Source organism: Lipophrys pholis (assembly GCF_963383615.2).
Source record: "Lipophrys pholis genome assembly, chromosome: 9".
NCBI classification, from domain to species: Eukaryota; Metazoa; Chordata; class Actinopteri; order Blenniiformes; family Blenniidae; genus Lipophrys; species Lipophrys pholis.
The window spans coordinates 18718152-18737521 of record NC_137639.1 but is presented as its reverse complement, the minus strand read 5'-3'; the positions used below and the strand labels follow the sequence as shown (position 1 = coordinate 18737521).

General features: G+C 43.8%; 1 protein-coding gene across 2 annotated transcripts; it reads left to right on the top strand.

Annotated features, from left to right (window-relative positions):
* Positions 1 to 2381: 2381 nt before the first annotated feature.
* Positions 2382 to 16655, top strand: stk40 (serine/threonine kinase 40). 2 transcript variants are annotated; one of them, XM_080470997.1, is made up of 12 exons: positions 2382 to 2608; positions 3225 to 3312; positions 5975 to 6101; positions 6582 to 6667; positions 7292 to 7435; positions 8422 to 8646; positions 8965 to 9017; positions 13439 to 13554; positions 14867 to 15011; positions 15331 to 15450; positions 15619 to 15703; positions 15913 to 16655. In XM_080470997.1, the coding sequence occupies exons 2-12, from the start codon at positions 3286 to 3288 to the stop codon at positions 16129 to 16131; spliced, it is 1347 nt and encodes a 448-aa protein (XP_080327123.1). In that variant the 5' UTR covers positions 2382 to 2608; positions 3225 to 3285; the 3' UTR covers positions 16132 to 16655. The 2 variants fall into 2 exon arrangements, with proteins under 2 accessions (XP_080327123.1, XP_080327124.1); XM_080470998.1 differs by lacking the exon at positions 3225 to 3312.
* Positions 16656 to 19370: the final 2715 nt, after the last annotated feature.

Genomic DNA, 19370 nt, shown 5'->3' with positions numbered 1-19370 from the left:
CTAACAGTAGGTGGTGCTAGTCCACCTTAGTCAACATGATGTAGTTGACTGAATGCCTCGTGTTGCAACAATATGTTCTGTTCTACTTAGTTTATTTATTTAGCAAAACGGTAGCAGGGGGTGAAGTATGCATTTAAAAACATTTCTCATTCATCATGATTATATTCACAGAAGACACTAAACTACCTGAGTGGAACATCTGAAGCGTTGTGTCTCAGTGTGATCTACAAAGAGACTCCCCTCTTCCAGACGATAATTAAAAATATAATTACTATGGCAACAGCATTTTATAGTGCATATGATGTCTGTGAGCAGCCTGCCTGCAGACAAAGTGGGGCTGGTGATCTGCACTCCTGTCTGACACACTCACACACATACTCAAGCACAGCACATACCATGCAGGCAAACATGCTCAGACAATTCTCTGAATTGATCTTGGGGAGGAGAATTCTGGCGAGGTCTTCCCAATTATCTTGGCCAAAAGAGAGACAAGAAACACTACGCGCCCCGAGGATACAGCCTCCTTACAAAACAGACACGAGAGCTTCATGCCAGTCAATGGAGACAGCAGAGCTTGCTACTCAACAGCCATTGACACTGCAAAATTTCCTCGAGTACGTCGATTTTACAATATCTATATTTGTATGCACAATCCACAATTAAGAAAAACAAATTGTGATTAATGATCCATTCGAATATATTGTTTGCAAAAGAAATTAAAGTGTAAAATACAATAACGTGTATTCCACACTTGAGAGGCTTGGTGACGGAACCTCTAAAATGCGTTTCTCTCACACACCCCGCATTCCAGTTGTGATTCAGTTTCCTCTTTAGAAACTGTGGGCAGGACACTGTAAACCTAGAGACTGACATGTGTTTCATGTGGCTGGGGGCATATGCTAAGCTGAGTCAAAGCAGGAAAACTTGTGCAACTCAAACTGTGCTTTGCCATTTAGGTTTCCCTCTCGGTGACTGTCACATCGGCCCATGAGTTTGAAACTGGTAGGTGTAGGTGGGATTTAAGATTAATCAGTGAATCTAATTTGGGAACATAGATGCACTCCCCTAAATGTCAGTGTCATTCAGAACTGTGCTTGCTGAGTGAATGAGTGATACTGACTCTTTTTGGAGCTTGTTGTATCAATTAATTTAAAACCTTGTGGAATTGCACATTTGCCACACTTTGCAAGCATCACTGGGCAAACCCACAGAAAACTGCCCTAGCACCGATTCAAACTAAAGATACTCTAATCTTTTGGTGAGAGTGATAACCACTGCAGCAATCACGATATAGATTCTTGACAAAATGCTAACAGCACACATTTCTCTCATTAATATATAGAGTGTAGACACAGCTGAAGCAACATTGCAATATGCTAAACTTTGCCAACATGATCAATGAGCCCATCACAGAAAAAAAAAGGCTTGTTCTTGTGAGGAATCCATCCATTTTATATACTGCTTTATTCTGTGCATCGTAGCGAAGTGCTGGAGGGGATCAAAGCTATCCATGGGTGATGGCAAGGTAAACCCTGGACAGGTCACCAGTCTATCATAAGACAAACAACCACACACAATCTCACATAAAGGAAATTTAGGCTCCCTGATTAAATCACATGCTTTTGGTCTGTGGGAGGAAGCTGGAGTGCAACGTGCAAACTCCACACAGAAAGGCCCCAGCCAATATTTGAACTGATGACCTTCTTGCTGTGAGGTGAGACCACTAATCACTGCCGCATCATGCAGCCCATGGTGAGGAATCACGCAATAATATTCTTTAAGTGCTTTTGTTTTAGATGAAAACATTTTATGGGTTTAATTCCTGAATCCTGATGCGTGATGACTTTTTCTTTTTTTTAGAAGACATCACTGATGTTTTGTTAAATATCAGTTTATTTTCAATTGTATTTTAAACTGATTATGGACAGCACAAGTATTTTACTTTTCATGAAATACCAGTTGATATGCTGTGGCAGGAACAATTTATTATTTTGTTTCTGATTTCTGAACATGTGCTTTAGTAAAAAAAATAAAAAATAAAGATGGCTGAGCATTCTTTGTTGAGTCTGTGGATAATAATGTGTTTATGCAATGTACAATTGTACATTGCATACACACAAATGTAGAATTGTATTTTACAATATCCTAATGGGGGTTTCTTTGCATTCAACCGTGGCAGCTAACAAGTTTGTGATTGCTCAGTCAGTTGCATTTCACTCTGATAAACTTGCAGACAACTATGATGTAATGCGTCTCATTTTGAAACTTTTATTATGCAGGGAATTTCATCATCACCGTGCACTGCAGCCGTTCACCGGCGGAGCGCCGCTGTGATTGGCCGACGACTGCTGTCAATCAAACATGGCGTGTGCGTCATTTCCGTTGTCAGGTGGCGCTGTCGCTGTGGAAAGATGCGATCAGCGAGGAGCGGAGGCTTTTCCTTAATTGCTCATTTCAGTAACAGAGGCTAAACAACCCGAAACCAGACCTCTGCGGTCTCTCCCGGCAGAGCGAGAGGCTCCGCGCACCCACCGCAGCCTTCACCCGGAGAAAATGTCCGTGTGTTGAGGAGACAGCGCAGACTAAAACCCGGCGGTTTCGGCTCGAGGTAAGCGAGGTGGCGGACTGCGTTGCTATCTAGCTCCCTGGCTCTGCTAGCCAGCTGTAATGTTACCTACTTTGTTTAAATGGCCTTCCGGCTGCTCCGAAGCCCCCCCCGGCTTGTCGTTAAGCGACAGCCGCTTGCCAGCAACCATATTTAAACCGCTTTGGTACGCGAGGGTCGGGGCTGAAGAGGTCGCAGCCGGGCTAACAGCTGGTCTGTGTGTAGTTTTGCACCGAAAGCCCAACTCCCTGTTACTGCTGTGCGCCTCTTTGTGTGGCCGGCGAGCCCCGAGCCGGAGCAGGGCGTCCAGCCGGGGGATTTAATCACGCTTCCCCTCCAGTTAAACCGAGTTTGTGTGCGCACACAAGCTCCTTTCCACAGATAAACATCGTGAATTATCACGTGAAGTCGTCCCTGTTTAAATAGCCACCCCACTCTGATATTGACGCACGCCGTCCAGTGAAAACTAATGCGTGTTATTAAATGCCTTAAGCCTGCCGGTCAGTTAACGTAGAGGGTGAAAGACATTGTCGTGTGGCTGCAGAAGTTGTGAGCTGCCTGTGGAGTGGCTCTTTTTTTTTTAAAAAATTAAAATCAGGTTGTCGTTATCCATGGACAGGTCCCTTTCACGTTCCCTGCTGCTAAAATCTCAACACTGTCCAGGACCTTGTGGTCGCAAAATGGCACCAAACAACGTGCAACAGTCGGTGAGCATTTGTAATTGTTTTGGTGGAGTGATATCCAGCGTGACCTTGTGTCCACAGTCTTGTAGTGTGGCGTTAACGACGGGATGTGAGCTCACATACGTGGAATTTCATTAAAGCAGAGGGATTGCGATGTGGATGACCTTCGAGTTTACCTCCCGCCCGTTGACTTTTACCTTCGGTCTCTTGGTTGAATTCATTGTTATGGATCACACCATCTCCATGGCATTTGTGTTTACTACCTGCTCTAAAGCCATTTAGATTTTTTTTTGTCCACATTTATACTAGTTTTGTTTTTTTTTGTTGTTTTTTTTTTGGGGGGGAGGGAGATTTGCTGTCAAGCAGCTTGTCTTGCAGAGCCAGACAAGTAGCATGGAGTCTGGGTGGGTTGATCTTGAGACACCTACATGGTTGTTTTGTTCTGATACTATTTAAGGAGCCCACATTTCTCGTGGGCACAGGCAGCGTGTCTCTCCTCCTTTTGTGTGATATGATTCAGAGGTTGTATCTGTTCTTGTCCTCCCTCTGGTACAGTCACAGGCAGAGGCAGCCTTGCTTGCCAGATCGCTGGCTGTGCAGAGAGGCACAGCACTGTCAGAAAAGGATAGCTGTGTGCTGTCATCACGCTGATGTCATTTAGGTCAGTCTGCATTAGTTGGTTACATTGACCTTTGCATTTTAAATGTGTCAAAGGTTGGCTCCACAGCACTGCAGCTGTTTTTTTTTTTTTTCTTGGTAGTTAGATGAATTGCCTTTAGTCCTTTTGCCGTGCGTTGTGTGGCAGTTTTTGTCAATGACTCAGTTTAGTGTTGCAAGCCCAAGGTGTGTGGATTGCCCTGTTTTTGTAAAATGAATATGTAGACAAAAATAAATGCACATGAGGCACAGTGCCTGCAACTTCTAGCTCAATCTGCTTATTCAACTCCATCTTGCAGCTTTTGTAGCATTTACAGTGGCTTAAAATACATTTGTTGTACAGCAATGGGAACTCTTTGCACGTTGTTCACTTTGCTTTGGTGGCTGGATGATTATAAAAGTTAAATAATTTTCCACCCAGGAGTTTCATGAATTGCTGATCATCTTTTGCCATCCTCTGGAGTAAGATGCTCTCTTACTATTGGCAGCGTCACTTGGTGTCACTCTGGCTTGTGCCATAAATGCTGTCAGAAAACCTCAGCTCATCAGACTCAGTGGGTGATGACTAGTGGAGATGGAGACAGATGGGCGAGAGACATGATGATGACACTGTCTGCTGTCTGGGATCACAAAAAGCCTCATGGAAGTGAGAATTCATACCAGCCCATACTGACTGCCAACTGTCCTGCCTCCACTCTGCCCAAAAACGCCAACTGGCGAGCGACATACAATTAGTTTTTCTAATAGGAGAATTTCCCAATTCATTTAAAAAAATAGATAAATAAAGAAACACATTATCTGGGGTTAGTTGCTCCCTCAAGACTGATTATATATTCTGAAGAGTTTGTGTTGTTTGTCAGCTCTCAGCTCAGCCTCTAGTTTGCAGTTTATGAGGCGCTTTGGATTTCATTAGTCTGACTCACTTCTCTTGTGTCGTTGGCTGAAATATACACAGCAAAACTATCTGTGATATATGTCACTTTGCATGGCTCGGTCTGTCATGCATAGCTTCCTGAGGGCTGTGTTCTATTGGTTGGTATGATGCACATGTAAGAGCCTTGGGGCCACTTTCTTATCGGTGTCATCACCTGGACATTTAAGGATATCTGCCCATTGGAAACTCGGGACGACAGCAGGGTGAATCACTCTCGGTTCAGGGCACTACTTCCCTGTTACGGGAAACAGATGGGGTTTCAGCACATAGGAACTCGGTAAACAAGGCATACCTCTTGCTCTGTGAATTCTGGGAGTTAGATTTGCTCTGTCATGGCAGTTGGAGCAGGTTGTTTAATGACGATGTGTCACACTGTATCACTGGTTTCACTGGCATGTAAATCTAGTTTCTTATCATAGTGTAAGATCTTGTTTTGTTTTTTGTTGTTTCTTTCAGCCTTGTTCGAACATGTATGTCCCTTCAGAGGAAGGTCTAGCCAGATAAGCTGGCTATACAGATTCTGAGATGAAATGTGCAGATTAAGTGCGGAAGGATTTTCTCAACCCATGGCCACTGCAACAGGAAAAGCTAAAGATTACTGAATTAAATATAAATTCTCCTGTTTGAAAAGTCTTGTGCTGCCGAGTGCTATGCATTTGTATGGAAGTGCGGGCCATAAATTGCAGATTGTGGCACATGCATGTTGCCTGTTGGGAAGATTGAATCGGAGGTGTTACTCCTGACACCAGCAGTCATTATTCTGAATGGACTTGTAATGGCCTCACATTCACACTGAGGTGACGGAGGCGTATTTAAAACAGGCTGGCCGGAGGCAGAGCTATCCTGAAGTCAACTTTCCTCCACCTCTTCACTAATCAGTGTGCTCTTAATCACCCTGCAGGACCACTGCTAAAGCTCTGGGTAGTCTTTATTATAAGTCCTGTTAATGTCTATTTATACTGTGTTGGTGTGGGTGGCCAATTACTGATGTTATTTATTGACATCGATTGAGTGTTTGCATCTTGCAACACATGCACTTTCCCTTTAATTTGGCTATCTTTATCCCTTGTACTAATCAGATTTATGCCCCCATAGAGCTCCAGTATGTCCAAGCGGCGGTCGTCGGAGAGGGGGGCTGGAGAGACATCAGGCAGGGCCAGCAAGCTCCAATGTCCTGGGATATCCGGCAGTAATGCCAAGAGAGCTGGGCCCTTCATCCTTGGTAAGGAAGCTACCAATGTTTGCTGAACTCTAAACATTTGAAAATGAAAGTCTGTCCAAAAAACATCTGTTTCGAGGAATCGCTTGAATGTACATTGTGAGCATGTGTAACCTGTGTGAGTTCAGGAAATTAAGGGAAAGTATTGTGTGTGTGTGTGTGAGAGTGAGATGTACAATGTCTAAGTGTACGCCGGCCTGAGACAAGAATGTGAAGAATTTTGCTGATCCCCATGACATTTGTCAGAAAGGTCTGAGTCTGCGTATGAGCCAGGTTATTTGTTTCCCATACTCAGAAACATCAGTGTTTTCTGCTATGCAACCCTTCCATCGTTTGCCATGCAGTGTGCCAAAGAAAACATTACACTCGGGGTGTTAATGGGTAGATGCACATGCAGCCTTTAATGAGTTGCAGTGAGAGCACACACTCCAGCATGTAGCCTGCCTTTTGGTCATGCAGCTGTTACTTTTCTGAACTTGACAGGGCCTCGCCTGGGCAACTCACCCGTGCCAAGCATAGTGCAATGTCTGGCCAGGAAAGACGGCACCGATGATTTTTATCAACTCAAAGTAAGTCTGTCACCGTTCACGATTTAAAAAAAAAACAAGAAACATTTGCTTTATGTGAATTTTTTTTAACTCAAGGTCAGAGGAAACTTGATTATATTATTCAAAACATAGCTAGGATGTCAGTATAGACCTCCGAACCTTTGACCCTTCATTGTTGGTGTTTGTTTTATTGCCCCCATTTCAGTCTAGCACAAATAACAAAACCTCAGACAAGCTGTCTGTTTAATGGGGGCTATCCTGTTAAACCAGTGAGATGGCTATAGAGCTTTAGAATGGCATAAAGGAAAAAAAGGAAGGCAGTTCTCCACCTGGAATGTCAACTTTTAACCCCCAGAACCATGTTAGTGAGTCGCCGATCGACCCTCTCCTCAAGCTCGTGTTTGCAGCACCTCGGTGTCTACTGCACAGCTTGTTTACGTCACAGAAGGACATGAAACTGTTACAAACTGCCGTCCCGCTCAGTCACCTATGTGACAGAATAGAACTCCTTGTTCAAGTCTATGAATATTCAAGTTAATGCAGAATCAGAAGTGCACTTTTGTCTTGTACTAGCCTGTTCACTTTTGGGAGCTGTTGTCTTGTGACCTCTAACGTTTGCTTTGTCCTCGTCTGTGGTCCCGATAGATCCTGACGCTGGAGGAACGAGTGGACTCCGCTGGGGAGACTCAGGAGGAGAGGCAAGGGAAGATGCTTCTTCACACAGAATATTCCCTACTTTCTCTGCTGCATAACCAGGATGGTGTGGTTCACCACCATGGCCTCTTCCAGGTACACTGCCACCTCCGGAGATCCTCTCTTTCTGATCGATTTCTCTCCAACCAATTGATATAATTGACGAGAAAGAAAACCATTGCATATTTATGGTCTGTGGCTCAGCACTGTGTGGGCGACCGCTTTGTATAATTGTGTTCGATAGAAACTTCTCCATGGTGACACTGCTGTTTGTCGCTTCGCGTTCAGTTTAGAATATGGTTTCACCATGCGAGCACAAGAAACGAGCCGCTCTTATCAGCTTGGTAATAGCAGCAGTGAGCTCATCATTAGTCCAGCCAGCTGCTCGTTCTTTTCTTATCAAGGTTGTTTCAATAGAGAAGTGGGAGTACCAATAAAAGCTATATTTACCTACAGTCGTTTTCTTTTCACAGCCTCATCCATTCACAATGAACCCCTCCCCCCTCACCTGTCTTCCCGTCTGCCTCCTCCTCTAACTTTATTGTTCCATCTGCCCTCTCGCACTCTGTTTTCCTTCTTTGTCTCTCTTTCCAGCCTGCCGGTGTTCTCAGAATAGCAACATTGAACCATGTACTCTGATTCATTTAGGCCTGCAATATTGATTGGATTGTTATAGTGCATATCCACTGTGAGAGAACCAGTTAATAATGTGCTCTTCCTGAGCTGCTGACTGCCTCTAAAGAAAGAAAGAAATAGAAACATGACTTATCTGATACAGAAATCAATAAACATGAAGTGGTGACTCTGTAGGCTGGATCTGAATGGAGAGGAATGACCTTTTGTCATTCGTCCTCCACCACCTGGTGTGGAGTGTCCTATCGGCTCCATGCCGGCTGTTGATTGATGGGCTCCTTAAATTGGTCTGCATGAACTCTGCAAAGAAATTCATTCTGTTTGATGCATGTGTGACTACTTCAACTAGTATTTATATTGCATGCTTCTGAAAGTTTGTCCACTTAAACACAAATGCCTCCCCACTTAAAAAGTCGCGTCTCACACTCTTTTGTGGTATTCTTGTCAAGGATCGAGCTTATGAAATCGTGGAGGACATGGAGGCAAACAAAGTGCGCAAGATGAAGAAGCGGATCTGCCTCGTGCTGGACTGCCTGTGTGCACACGACTTCAGTGACAAAACCGCAGATCTAATAAACCTCCAGCATTATGTTATCAAGGAGAAGCGGCTGAGTGAACGTGAGGCCATTGTCATCTTCTACGATGTGGTGCGTGTGGTGGAGGCCCTTCATAAGGTGAGTCCAGAACTAAGCTTAATGAGAAGCAGAATGTCTTGAAAGAATGTTTTCTCTTTTTTACAACCCTACAGCGTACTTGCAAAACACAGAAAAATGCGCTCCACACATTCATCAATTCTGAAATAGTACTACGAAGTTTCTGTCAACAGAAGGAGAATTTGTTTTGCCATTTCTTGCGAGTTGCACATCCTTCTGATTACTCATTTCCCCGTGCCCGTGTGCCACTCCCAGAGACAAACTGATTGTTATGATACAAATGATTCACTAAGCACAACATGACCAAGCTTTTTTTTCTCCTGTTATTTCTGCCTGCAGAAAAACATTGTGCACAGAGACCTAAAGCTGGGAAACATGGTGCTGAATAAACGGTAAGACATTTCTCAGTCATTTATGAGGCCTTGTTAGTCAGTTAGCGAGGCAATAAGCTCACTCATTATACAGAGTCACTCATTTTATTCTCCCAGCAAGTCATTCTGTCTCAGCGCACACGTGTTAGAGGCTTCAGCCGGCCCCAGCAGCCTGTATCCAGTGTACATTTAGCTTTAAACCCAAGCGGAGGTCACATTCTTAGACGAAGAGTGAGATCAGTCTCAGGAAGTTGAAGCACCGCTCTTTTGTGCCTGACTCTGGCTTTGTGTGTGTGTGTGTGTTAAGTAAAGGCTGATGATTCATTCCCTGTGGTTGGACTTTTGGATTGGAGGGCAAATGACACCGTTGAGAGAAAAAAACAACAGTGTCCCAATGCTTTGTTCTCAGCAGGACTGTGTTCAGGACTAGGGGGTGTATGAGCAATGTTACGGCGCGCACAGGACCCTGTTTGAGTGCACCTCAGGTCAAAGCGCTGCAGTTCAGATGGGTCAAGCAGAATAAAAACAAATTCTTTTATGAACCTTCTTACCACTTTATGCATTTAGTGAAGCGAAAGCCCATTCATTTCTCTTCAAAACTGAATAATTTAGAAATGGAGAGAGCTGGCATCAGTTTTACTCCTAACAAAAGTGCACTTCTGGAGAATGTCTCACAAATTTATCGAGAAGGGCTGAATGACTAAAGCTGGCCTATTGGCTCTATGTTCCAACACTCACTTGCTCTTGCACCTTTACACCCAAACATGGAGAATGCTTGCGTCGTGCACAAGTGAGAAACATCAGATGACCCACGGACTGTCTTGTCACAATGTTTGGAGTGTGTGCACTGAGATGTCCCAGACTTATGTTCTCTACCTCATTGGGTACTCTGCATCTTGTGCCCATAACTCCCAGTTGCACGAGCAGCAGAGGTAGTGGTGGTGGTGGTGGTGATGAAACAGGAGTGTTTGGACCAGGGGAGGAGGGTAGCGAGTGGAGAAGCAGACGAGCGGAACACTCCGTCCCAGCTGGAGACAAAAGAGAGGCCTGCCAAAGGCCCCATAGCTCTGAGCTGACTCACACCACAATACACTTCACACACATACACTTACACGTGCCCACTCGGTAGTTATTTACCTTATACACTGCTTCTTTTTTTTTTTTGCTGTTTTCTTTAATACTGTAATCTTTTCCTGCTTCTATATTCTTTCTGATGCATCCCATTTGTCATATCCTTTTATTTTTCTTGTTGCACTTTGATCCTCTGTTGCATGCATCATACTCACCTTCTCACGCACTTCCTCACAGCCTCACCCTTTATGTGTACAAATCCACTGCCTGAGTGGGAAGAAAATGGTTCATTTCGAGGCAGACCAATTCTAAAATCCCCTTTCCTCCCTTGTTACTTGCCGTCATTCTGGGAAAATGCTCCGATAGCCTCAAACAGCTCAGCAGTTTATGCAAGAACGATGCAATTTCCTCTTGCGGAGACAGAACCAGTTATAAAAGCCAGGATGTCATAAATCAATCTGCAGGGTCACTGACGACATATGTGAGAGATGCATTGACTTCCTCAACACAACAGTATCCCAAAGGTTAAAGACCACACATGGATGTGCACTTCATAACATTGTACCAATCCAATTCATCTTCATTTATAAGGCATGTAAAGCAATCACAGGGACACTCAGTGCAGTTATTTTTTTCATATTCTGTTTAATAATTGATGTTGGAATGATCTATTATAGCATATAAAAATGGTTCACACATGTAGTAAGCATAATATGCCATAAAGCATCAACCATACTAATGGTTATTAAAAGCCCTTGAATTGTTGGTTCTTCACAGTTCTGGGAAATTGAAATGGCTGGTCTATGCAGAAGTTGCCCTGTATTTAACCTCCTTTCTCATCATCTGCGGGGTGGGAACAAGTCACGGGGGGGGGGGGGGGGGGGGGGGGGGGGGGTGTTTAGGTTTCTGGTTTCCTGACTTTGCCGGCAGTCACATGACCAGGAAGCAGCGATGGCGCGGTCTCTCTTCAGTCCTCGGGGATCCTTGCCTCACGAGGCAAACATGAAATTTCATTTAGCCAATCTCCGGTGCAAGAATAGAAATCCTGGGTCGTGATGCACATGGACAAAGGAACAGACTCCTCCATAAAGGAAGCTTTTATGTCGAGGGTCCTTGAAGCATCACGCTCTGTTCCTCTCGTCCATCCTTGTGCATATCACAAGGCCCCCGTATGCTTATAGAGACTTGAGTGACAAAAGCTGGTGAGGAGGTCGGATCACATAAGAAGCTGGAAATTATGTGGAGTGAATGTACTCAGAGTCAGCTCGAGATTAGAGCTTTTGGTTGAAAATTGAGTGTTTAGGAGGAATTGGCTCCAGACACTCTAATGGGAGCAGTAAGTGTGTGTGTGTGTGTGTGTGTGATGGAGCAGGGTGTGAAAGTGAGAAAGAATAGGGGAAGCTGTTGACCTCAGGCCTTTTAAAAAGCGGATGTGGGTGAAGAGCATGATCCAAAGAGGATCCAGGCTGTGGACCATGGCTGCAGTTTTTTTTTTTTTTTTCCTTTTTTTCTCATAGTGCATGTGCTTCTGCTGGGTAGGTTGCGTGATCGTGTGGGCGCTCTTGAAGTTTCGCATTTGTGTACATATTTTAAATCTTCCTGTGCTTCATATATTCATTTGCCAGCCCGTCGCCATGCAGGCATTAGTCATCGAGGCAATTATCCTAAGCCACAGGTTGACTCATATGTTTGTCAGAGTGTGGCTTTTCTCTTTGTCTTACTTCCCCACGAGAACTCCGTCCATAGACCCCCAGCTTCAGTACAGTTAAGTTTCACTCCGTCATAAGCAAACTAAATTTATCATATTGACTTTTAAAGCATATTTACACCGAAACTAAATAATCAAAAGCCACTCCTGAAAGTAGCAGGTTTCATGTTTGGAAGCACCTGGTCTTCTCATGGTATTTGCAGGCCACGAAACCTGGGTGTTGATTTGCATAGTTGTTTTTTTTTTGTTTAGTTTTATTGTGCAGAAATATAATACAATGGATGAGGAAATACAAACCTGAGGGGCTTCTAATGAAATTATTGCCAATTGAGATATTTAAAACAGCTATATATAATACAATAGGCTTTTTGCACAGAAACTTCAGAGGTTTAATGGTCCTCATGTAAAACAAATCCAAAAAAACCTCTGGTTGGAAATAAAAGCATGATTGCATTTCAGTACAATCTCTGAAAATCAAACTATTAATATGTTAGGCCGTACAATGTTGTACTGGTTAACACACTTGCATTACAGCAAGTATATCTCCAGTTTGAACGTGTTGACTTTGCAGGTTTTCTCTTTGCATGAGTGGTGTTCTTCCAGGTACTTCAGTTTCCTCCCACAGTCCGACAACACATCTTTGTGTTTAATTGGTGACTCTGAATTTCTTCACATGTGAATGTTTGTCACTCTGTTTGCCCTGTGATGGACTAGGGACACAGGATTGATGGCAGAAAATGTAATGTCTGTACGTTGACCACAGAGGCTTCCTAACACCATCATTGTTAGAATTTGACTCATGAAGCTTATACAAATTTCAAAGTTAACGAAAATTGACTTTCTCTAGTACTAATTGACAAACGGTAGTGTTTTAAAGTGGAACTTCCTTGCTTGTTTGCCAGCTGCCACTGAAACATTGTACTAGATGAGGGAGAAAGTTCTACAAAATGAAAGCAACTTTACCTGTATCTAGGAACGTTGTGTGAAGGAGTCTTTAATCTCACTGCAATAATATAATTTACACATATGATCTACTGAACAACTCAACCTTGATGAAAGTGGATGGGGGAAGTGTAACGAGACGATGTGTGCACGCTCTGTTTTGCATCTGGTTGTTATGAGATAACAATACATATTTTTAAGGCTGACTGAACCATACGGTTATTAAAACAACAAGGCACACTAGCCCGTTCCCCCTGTCTCTGTCAGTCTGTATTTACTTCATGCTTTCAGCTGCGAGTGTGCGCTGCAGTGTTTCACATTCTCTGCTTAGATTTTTGTATGATGAGCCAGACTGCTGGATCCAGTGAAAGTGGAGAAATATTATTTGGTGTGTTTTTTAGTTGTGGAGGTATTCAAGTGCGTAACGGATGGCTTTTTCCAAATCAGAAACATTGTTGGCTTCTGTTATCATTTTCCAGTCTGTCTGCTTTTGTAGTTTTCATCTTTTCACACTTGATGTGAAGCTTATTTAAAAAATTATAGATAAATCAAATAAATCTTTTCTGAACCTCGCCTGTCTTTACACATTGCTTTAAAGACTCTTTCAAAAAAAAAAAGAAAAAGGAACAGAATGCTTTCAAAAAAACTGGACCAGAGTTTTATCTAATATTTTTGAGGGATTTGGATCAGAATTATGAGATATGTATTCGTGTGTGTTCAGGACGCATCGAATCACCATCACCAACTTCTGCCTGGGAAAGCACCTGGTGAGCGAAGACGACCTGCTCAAAGACCAGAGAGGCAGTCCGGCCTACATCAGCCCCGATGTATTGAGTGGTGAGTGAAAACATGTGTTATCAAGTGGTTTTTTTTGTCACTTCAATGGAGTAACTCCAGCAGTCACACTTTTGCTTCAGCTTTTCTCAGTGGCTGTCCATGTGCACACAGGTATACAAACCAGCAACATGGCTTTGGATTTATCACTACCCGCTGTTAAGAGCACAGCCCGATTGTACAATGTATTAACTGCACAGATGCCTGATGTATCTTAAAAAAACAAAACAAAACAATGTCAGGGATTTGGTGAGAAGAGGGATCCTGGATCTGGGCTGGATTCCAGACAGGATCCTGAGATTCTCGTAATTGTGTTGCGTAACGTTCAGCCGTCGGTCTTGTTTGATTTCCCAGTTATTAAGCAACCTGAAAGAGGCAATGTTGCAATCTCGGACTAGCAACAGCAAGAAATGGCTCTCTTTTTTATTCTTTCTTTCTGCTTTTCTTGTTGTAATCGCAGTGATGTTGCATTTTGTCATATACGCAACGTGTTTGCACAGGAATCTGCTTCCCCCTTTGTGAAACATTGTCTTTGTCTGAAGAAAACACACACATTCTTTGATGTTATTCATTTTCACCTGAGCAATGCACCCCGGTAATATTAAAGCTCGAACATTGACTCATCCGTGTAAACAGTGATTTCCAAAGCAACAAGCGAGAGATGGAAAAGAAATGGAAAATATTTCACCGCCGAGCAGGCGAAAGCTGTAGATAGAAGCACAGTGTGTATATCAGCATAACGTGACAGGCACACAATTAAACAGAGCTTCAGTGACTCATGCACTGATGACTCACTGGAGGGAAACTACTCCCATCTACCCCTTCCCCTCCCATCCCCCGCGTGCGCGTGTGTGTGTGTGCGCGCGCGTGTGTGTGTGCGTGCGTGCGTGTGTGTGTGTGACAAGCTTTAACGTAATTGCCTGCTGCTGTTGCTGCTGCCTCCGTGGCTGTAACAACACCGCCCATGGTCATGCACAGCCGTGATGCTCCACCCTCACCAAATCCTCCTCCATTTACTGGGACGGGGTTACATTTTTATTACTTTTTTTTTTTTTTTAAAGCAGTTCTACCGAGACAAATTTTGGGCATGTGACGAGATTTCCTAGGAAATCCAATGGCTTGAGGAGTCATTGCGTGTTTGTGTTTTCTCATGTTGTTAATCATTCGACACGGCGGCTCAACAGGAACTGAGCATGTTCAAGGGTTGATCAATTGAGTCACACAGGGTGAACTCTGCCACTGCTGAACTCCACTATGCAGCCATCTACTTGTGTCAAACACACATCCTGACTCTCCCTCTCCGTTCCCCCTGTAGGTCGACCGTATCGCGGTAAACCCAGTGACATGTGGGCTCTCGGTGTGGTCCTGTTCACCATGCTCTACGGCCAGTTCCCCTTTTATGACAGCATACCTCAAGAACTCTTCCGCAAGATAAAAGCTGCTGAGTACTCCATCCCCGAGTGAGTCTTTGTCCTGCTGGTGATTGAATCAAAGAAGTGGAATCGCACTGCTCTGACGTCACAACAAATCCAAAGGGCATGGCTTACAGTCTGTTCTTTCAGTCTAAATTTGTAACACTAAGTGGAAATAATTGTAGCTGTTGCTATTCTGATGGCAAGCTTCCTTTACACAAAATTAATCATTTGCAGTGTCGGTTGCATTTCTTTGGGTTTTTTCCTGTACGCTTTAACAGATCTATCTCATCTACCAGAATACACTTGGAACAATTGTGGCACCGATTTTCTGAATTAAACCTGTGTGTCCCTCACCTTCTCACAGGGATGGCCGTGTGTCAGAAAACACGGTGTGTCTCATTCGAAAGCTGCTGGTGCTCGACCCTCAGCAGAGACTGACTGCAGGAGAGGTGCTGGAGTCCCTCAGCGCCATCATTGCTTCATGGTAATTCCTCCCCCTGCTGGTTGTCTGAAAAACTGCAACAAATATGTTGTGCAGACTGTTATTTTGTGAGATAATTAAAAAAAATGAACGTTGTCAACCTTGTTTTTATTCCTCTGTTGGTCACAACATATTTGCACACCATTTTAACTTGTGTTTGTGTATTTACAGGCAGTCGGTTTCATCGATGAGTGGCCCTCTGCAGGTAGTTCCGGATATTGATGATCAGGTCAATCATCCAGAACATTTGCAAGAGGTAAGGTCATGGAGAGAGACGGAGAAATGACATGTTACATCTGCTCTTGTGCACCATATTATCTATTAATGCAGTTTCAAATGGATAATGGTGACTTCAAAATAATTTATTCTAGTGCTTAGCGTTGACTTCTTACTTTTCCAACTCAATTTTATTTTGTTAACACAATAACTGCAGCACATTGAATTGAATATGTTTTCTTTCCCCAGGCCAAAGTGATAGAAGAGTCTTCACAGTACGAGTTTGAGAACTACATGCGCCAGCAGCTGCTGCTGGCTGAAGAGAAGAACACTATCCATGAAGCCAAGAGCTTTTTCACCAAGCGCCAGTTTGGCAGCCTCCCACCTGTAAGGCGTCTGGGCCATGATGCCCAGCCTGTCAGCCCGCTAGATGCTGCCATACTGGCACAGCGATTTCTCCGGAAGTAGTCCCCAGCCACCAATGCCAGCCTCTCTGGCCTCCCCAGGATGTTCAAACAACAAAAAAACAAAACCCTGCAGAGTCCAGAGAGGGCTCGCCAGTATAAGCCCCAAACCTGAACTTGCATACATGAGGTCCAGCTCGAGCTGGGCTGCAGATGCCCCCATATGTAGGTGGGTTGTAGGCGGTGGATCAGACACGAGGTGGGCACAATGACACACGGTCAACCCAGAACTTGACTCTTCATGTCTGGATCCTCTGGTGAAAGATGGATCGGCCTGCAGGAAGACCTGAACCAAAGGTTCCTCGCCCTCTGGTCGGCCGCCGTCGGATCTCACTGTGCAGCAAACCTGATGGCACAGGCACTCGCAGCGCTAACACGAGGCATAGCCTGCAGTGTTGAAGAAACTATTGGAAACCCCCCTCCTCCTCCTTTAAGATTTCCCTGGTGTAACACTTCCCCCTGTCAGTTCTAGGTCCTTTGAGCAATACAGGACCAGAGTCATGTAGCACCCCCCCCCTTCCCTTTGTAGTGATTGGTATTGCCTCAAGTCAGATCGCTTGATCACAGATGTCACTCCTGTATACCTCCACCTCCATTCCACTCTCCTCCTGTCACTCCTCCCTTTTCCTCTCCACCGTTTTCTTCTATTGAGAATAATCCTGGTCCTGTTTGTTACTCTGACTTCAAATCAATCTACCTCTCTGTCTCTCTTCTCTGTTGGTAAACCATGCTCACTGTTCTGAGACAAGGGATTGTAACAATTGAGTCTTGATGCCACCAGTGACATAAAGCATTAATGTTTTCTGTCAGAGTGATCATGCTTTGAAACCTTTTTGGTGGTTTCGAAAAAAAAAAAAAAGAAATCTGAATAAGCTTTTTTATCATATTTACCTTAATAAGTAGCATTTTATCCCTATATTTGCATTGAAGAAATACCTGAATATCAAAGTGTGTGTACAGGCAATCTTTGATATTTGTGGAATGCATCGTCTCCTGCTTTCGCTCTTCCCTGTGGAAAATCTATTTTTAGCATCTAGGCAGCTAGTGTGAGGTACCTGGAAGTCACAATGCCAAGAACTGAATGGAGAAAACCTGTTGGATCCCCCCCTGCCAAGGCATGTTGATGGTAACGCTTCCCTCGGTGCCACTATAGTGAAGATCAGGCACTGTCATGTTTCTCTTGCCAAAAATCTTGTCTTAAATTCACTCTCAGCCAAGGAAACTGGTACCCACAGGCTCATTCAGAATCACATGGCTTCCAGGTACTCCAACTTCCCTGTTTCTCCTCATTAAGACAGATCCTGGGACAAGTGTTTTTCAGTGTGAATGTGAACTGTCATTCTACGCTTCGATACTCCAGCAGTATCCACACGGGTGCATGTCGTGTCTTTTCGGGCCAGGCAAAATGGGTCTGCAGAGCTGTCGAGCTGTTAACCCATCGACATCCTCAGACCCCCACCCCACCCCCCACCCGTAAGCTATCCTCCAATCATCGTGTTCTGTTATCTGGCCTGCCTCGGTGGCAGACACTGTGAAAACAAGAGCAGGCTTTGCTGAGACGGGGCTTGAGCAAGTGTTTCAGGGGATGACTCAAATGCTTTAAGATGGGAAGAAACAAAAGTCACATCTGTCATTCTCAAGCCCTTTCTTCAGCTCAACTTGTACATGCTTGTATTATCTCACCGCGCAGGCTCCGCAGTAGCCCGGTGGCTGGTAATCAATACTGTAATATTTCATAGAACAATGATAATACTCCCGTTTTTAAGTTAAGTCGATGGGTTTTCTTGCCGCTCTTGATACGTTCTTCTCTGTTATCAAAGTGTTTCTTCAAACCATGGCGAAGCTACTAACCAGTGACTGTTAGGCATCTGTATACTGCAACTTGCCTTTGCGTATTGGTACCTGCTTTCAGCTCTTTAGACTTCTTCCTATTTATATCCAAACTGATTGCATGGACATAGGCTCGGGAATATGTTCCTAATTTTTGTTGTTGTCGTTGTTCCTTTTGTGATTTCATGTTGATTTATTTATTCACTTGTGTAGACTTTTTCCTTTTCTCCCAAACCACTGGGGCTTGTGTCACAGACATTGATTGTAGACAGTTAAAAAAATGTCCCTGAAAGTGTCTTGGTGTAACTTTTGCCAGTGAAACAAGCCCCAACTCTCTCTGCTCTCAGCTTTAAGTGTTGTTAATTCCAACAATGGTTCTACTCTAGCCATCTGGTTCTGATCCTCCTCAGTCACGTTTGTGAACGAGTAGCATCCCCCGCCCCTCGTAGGAGTTATTCGATTATCTTCTTGCCATTGTGCCACAAGATCTGTGGTCACCTTAAGCTACACTAATAACAAGACTGACTTTTGCATAGTTCTATTTTTTAAAGATAAACGAAAAATAAAAAGATACTCGCACGCGGACTTGATTATATGGGGAGGGTTTTTGTAGTTTGTCTTTGTTATTTTGTCAGAGCCCCCACACAAGGCTGCACTCTCTGGTCAGTATGTAAATAATCTACCATCGTGACTGCGCCAGTCATATTGTACGTAGGTCCACCCAGTGAGACACCGACTCGTTTTCAACACCTGCCGATTGACGTGTATTTTAGGCCACGTTGGCCATCAACCACCACCTCTGGAGGCTAAAATAATATGTAAAGAGAGCCACAGGCTCTCTCCCACCTCAATGTGAATTCCATGGGTATACAGCAGTATTGTAGTAGTCTTAGGTTCATCAGAGGAGGGTGTCCTTGAGCGCCGTAGCCGAACGCTGACATCAAAGTGATCGTTTGTGGGAAGTGTCGAGCACCGTCAACTACGAGACACAGCCACAGATTAGAAACTAGAAGTTCTAACGTAGATGTTATCTGTCCCCACTAATCAAAAATAAATAAATAAAAGTGTTTCACTTCCTAGCTAGTGGATTGTACCACATTCAATGTTTGTTTTACAGAGTTGTATTGGTAGACTGCATTGTGGACTGAAAAGCATGGATATAGTGTGAGGTGAAACTCTGTGTAAAACATGTGACTGTTGCATGATTTTGAACTTGCAAGATGTGTCAGAGCTACAAAATAATAATAACAATTGAAGAATGATTGCCTCTTCGGGTCCTAAAAAAGGTCAAACTAAATTAAGAATAAGTTATCCCCCCTACTGGATCAGTAGTTTTAGTTGTTTATTTTGTTTTTGTTTGTTTGTTTGTTTGTTTTTTTTCTTCTTGATTTTTCACTCAGAACTTAAACTTGT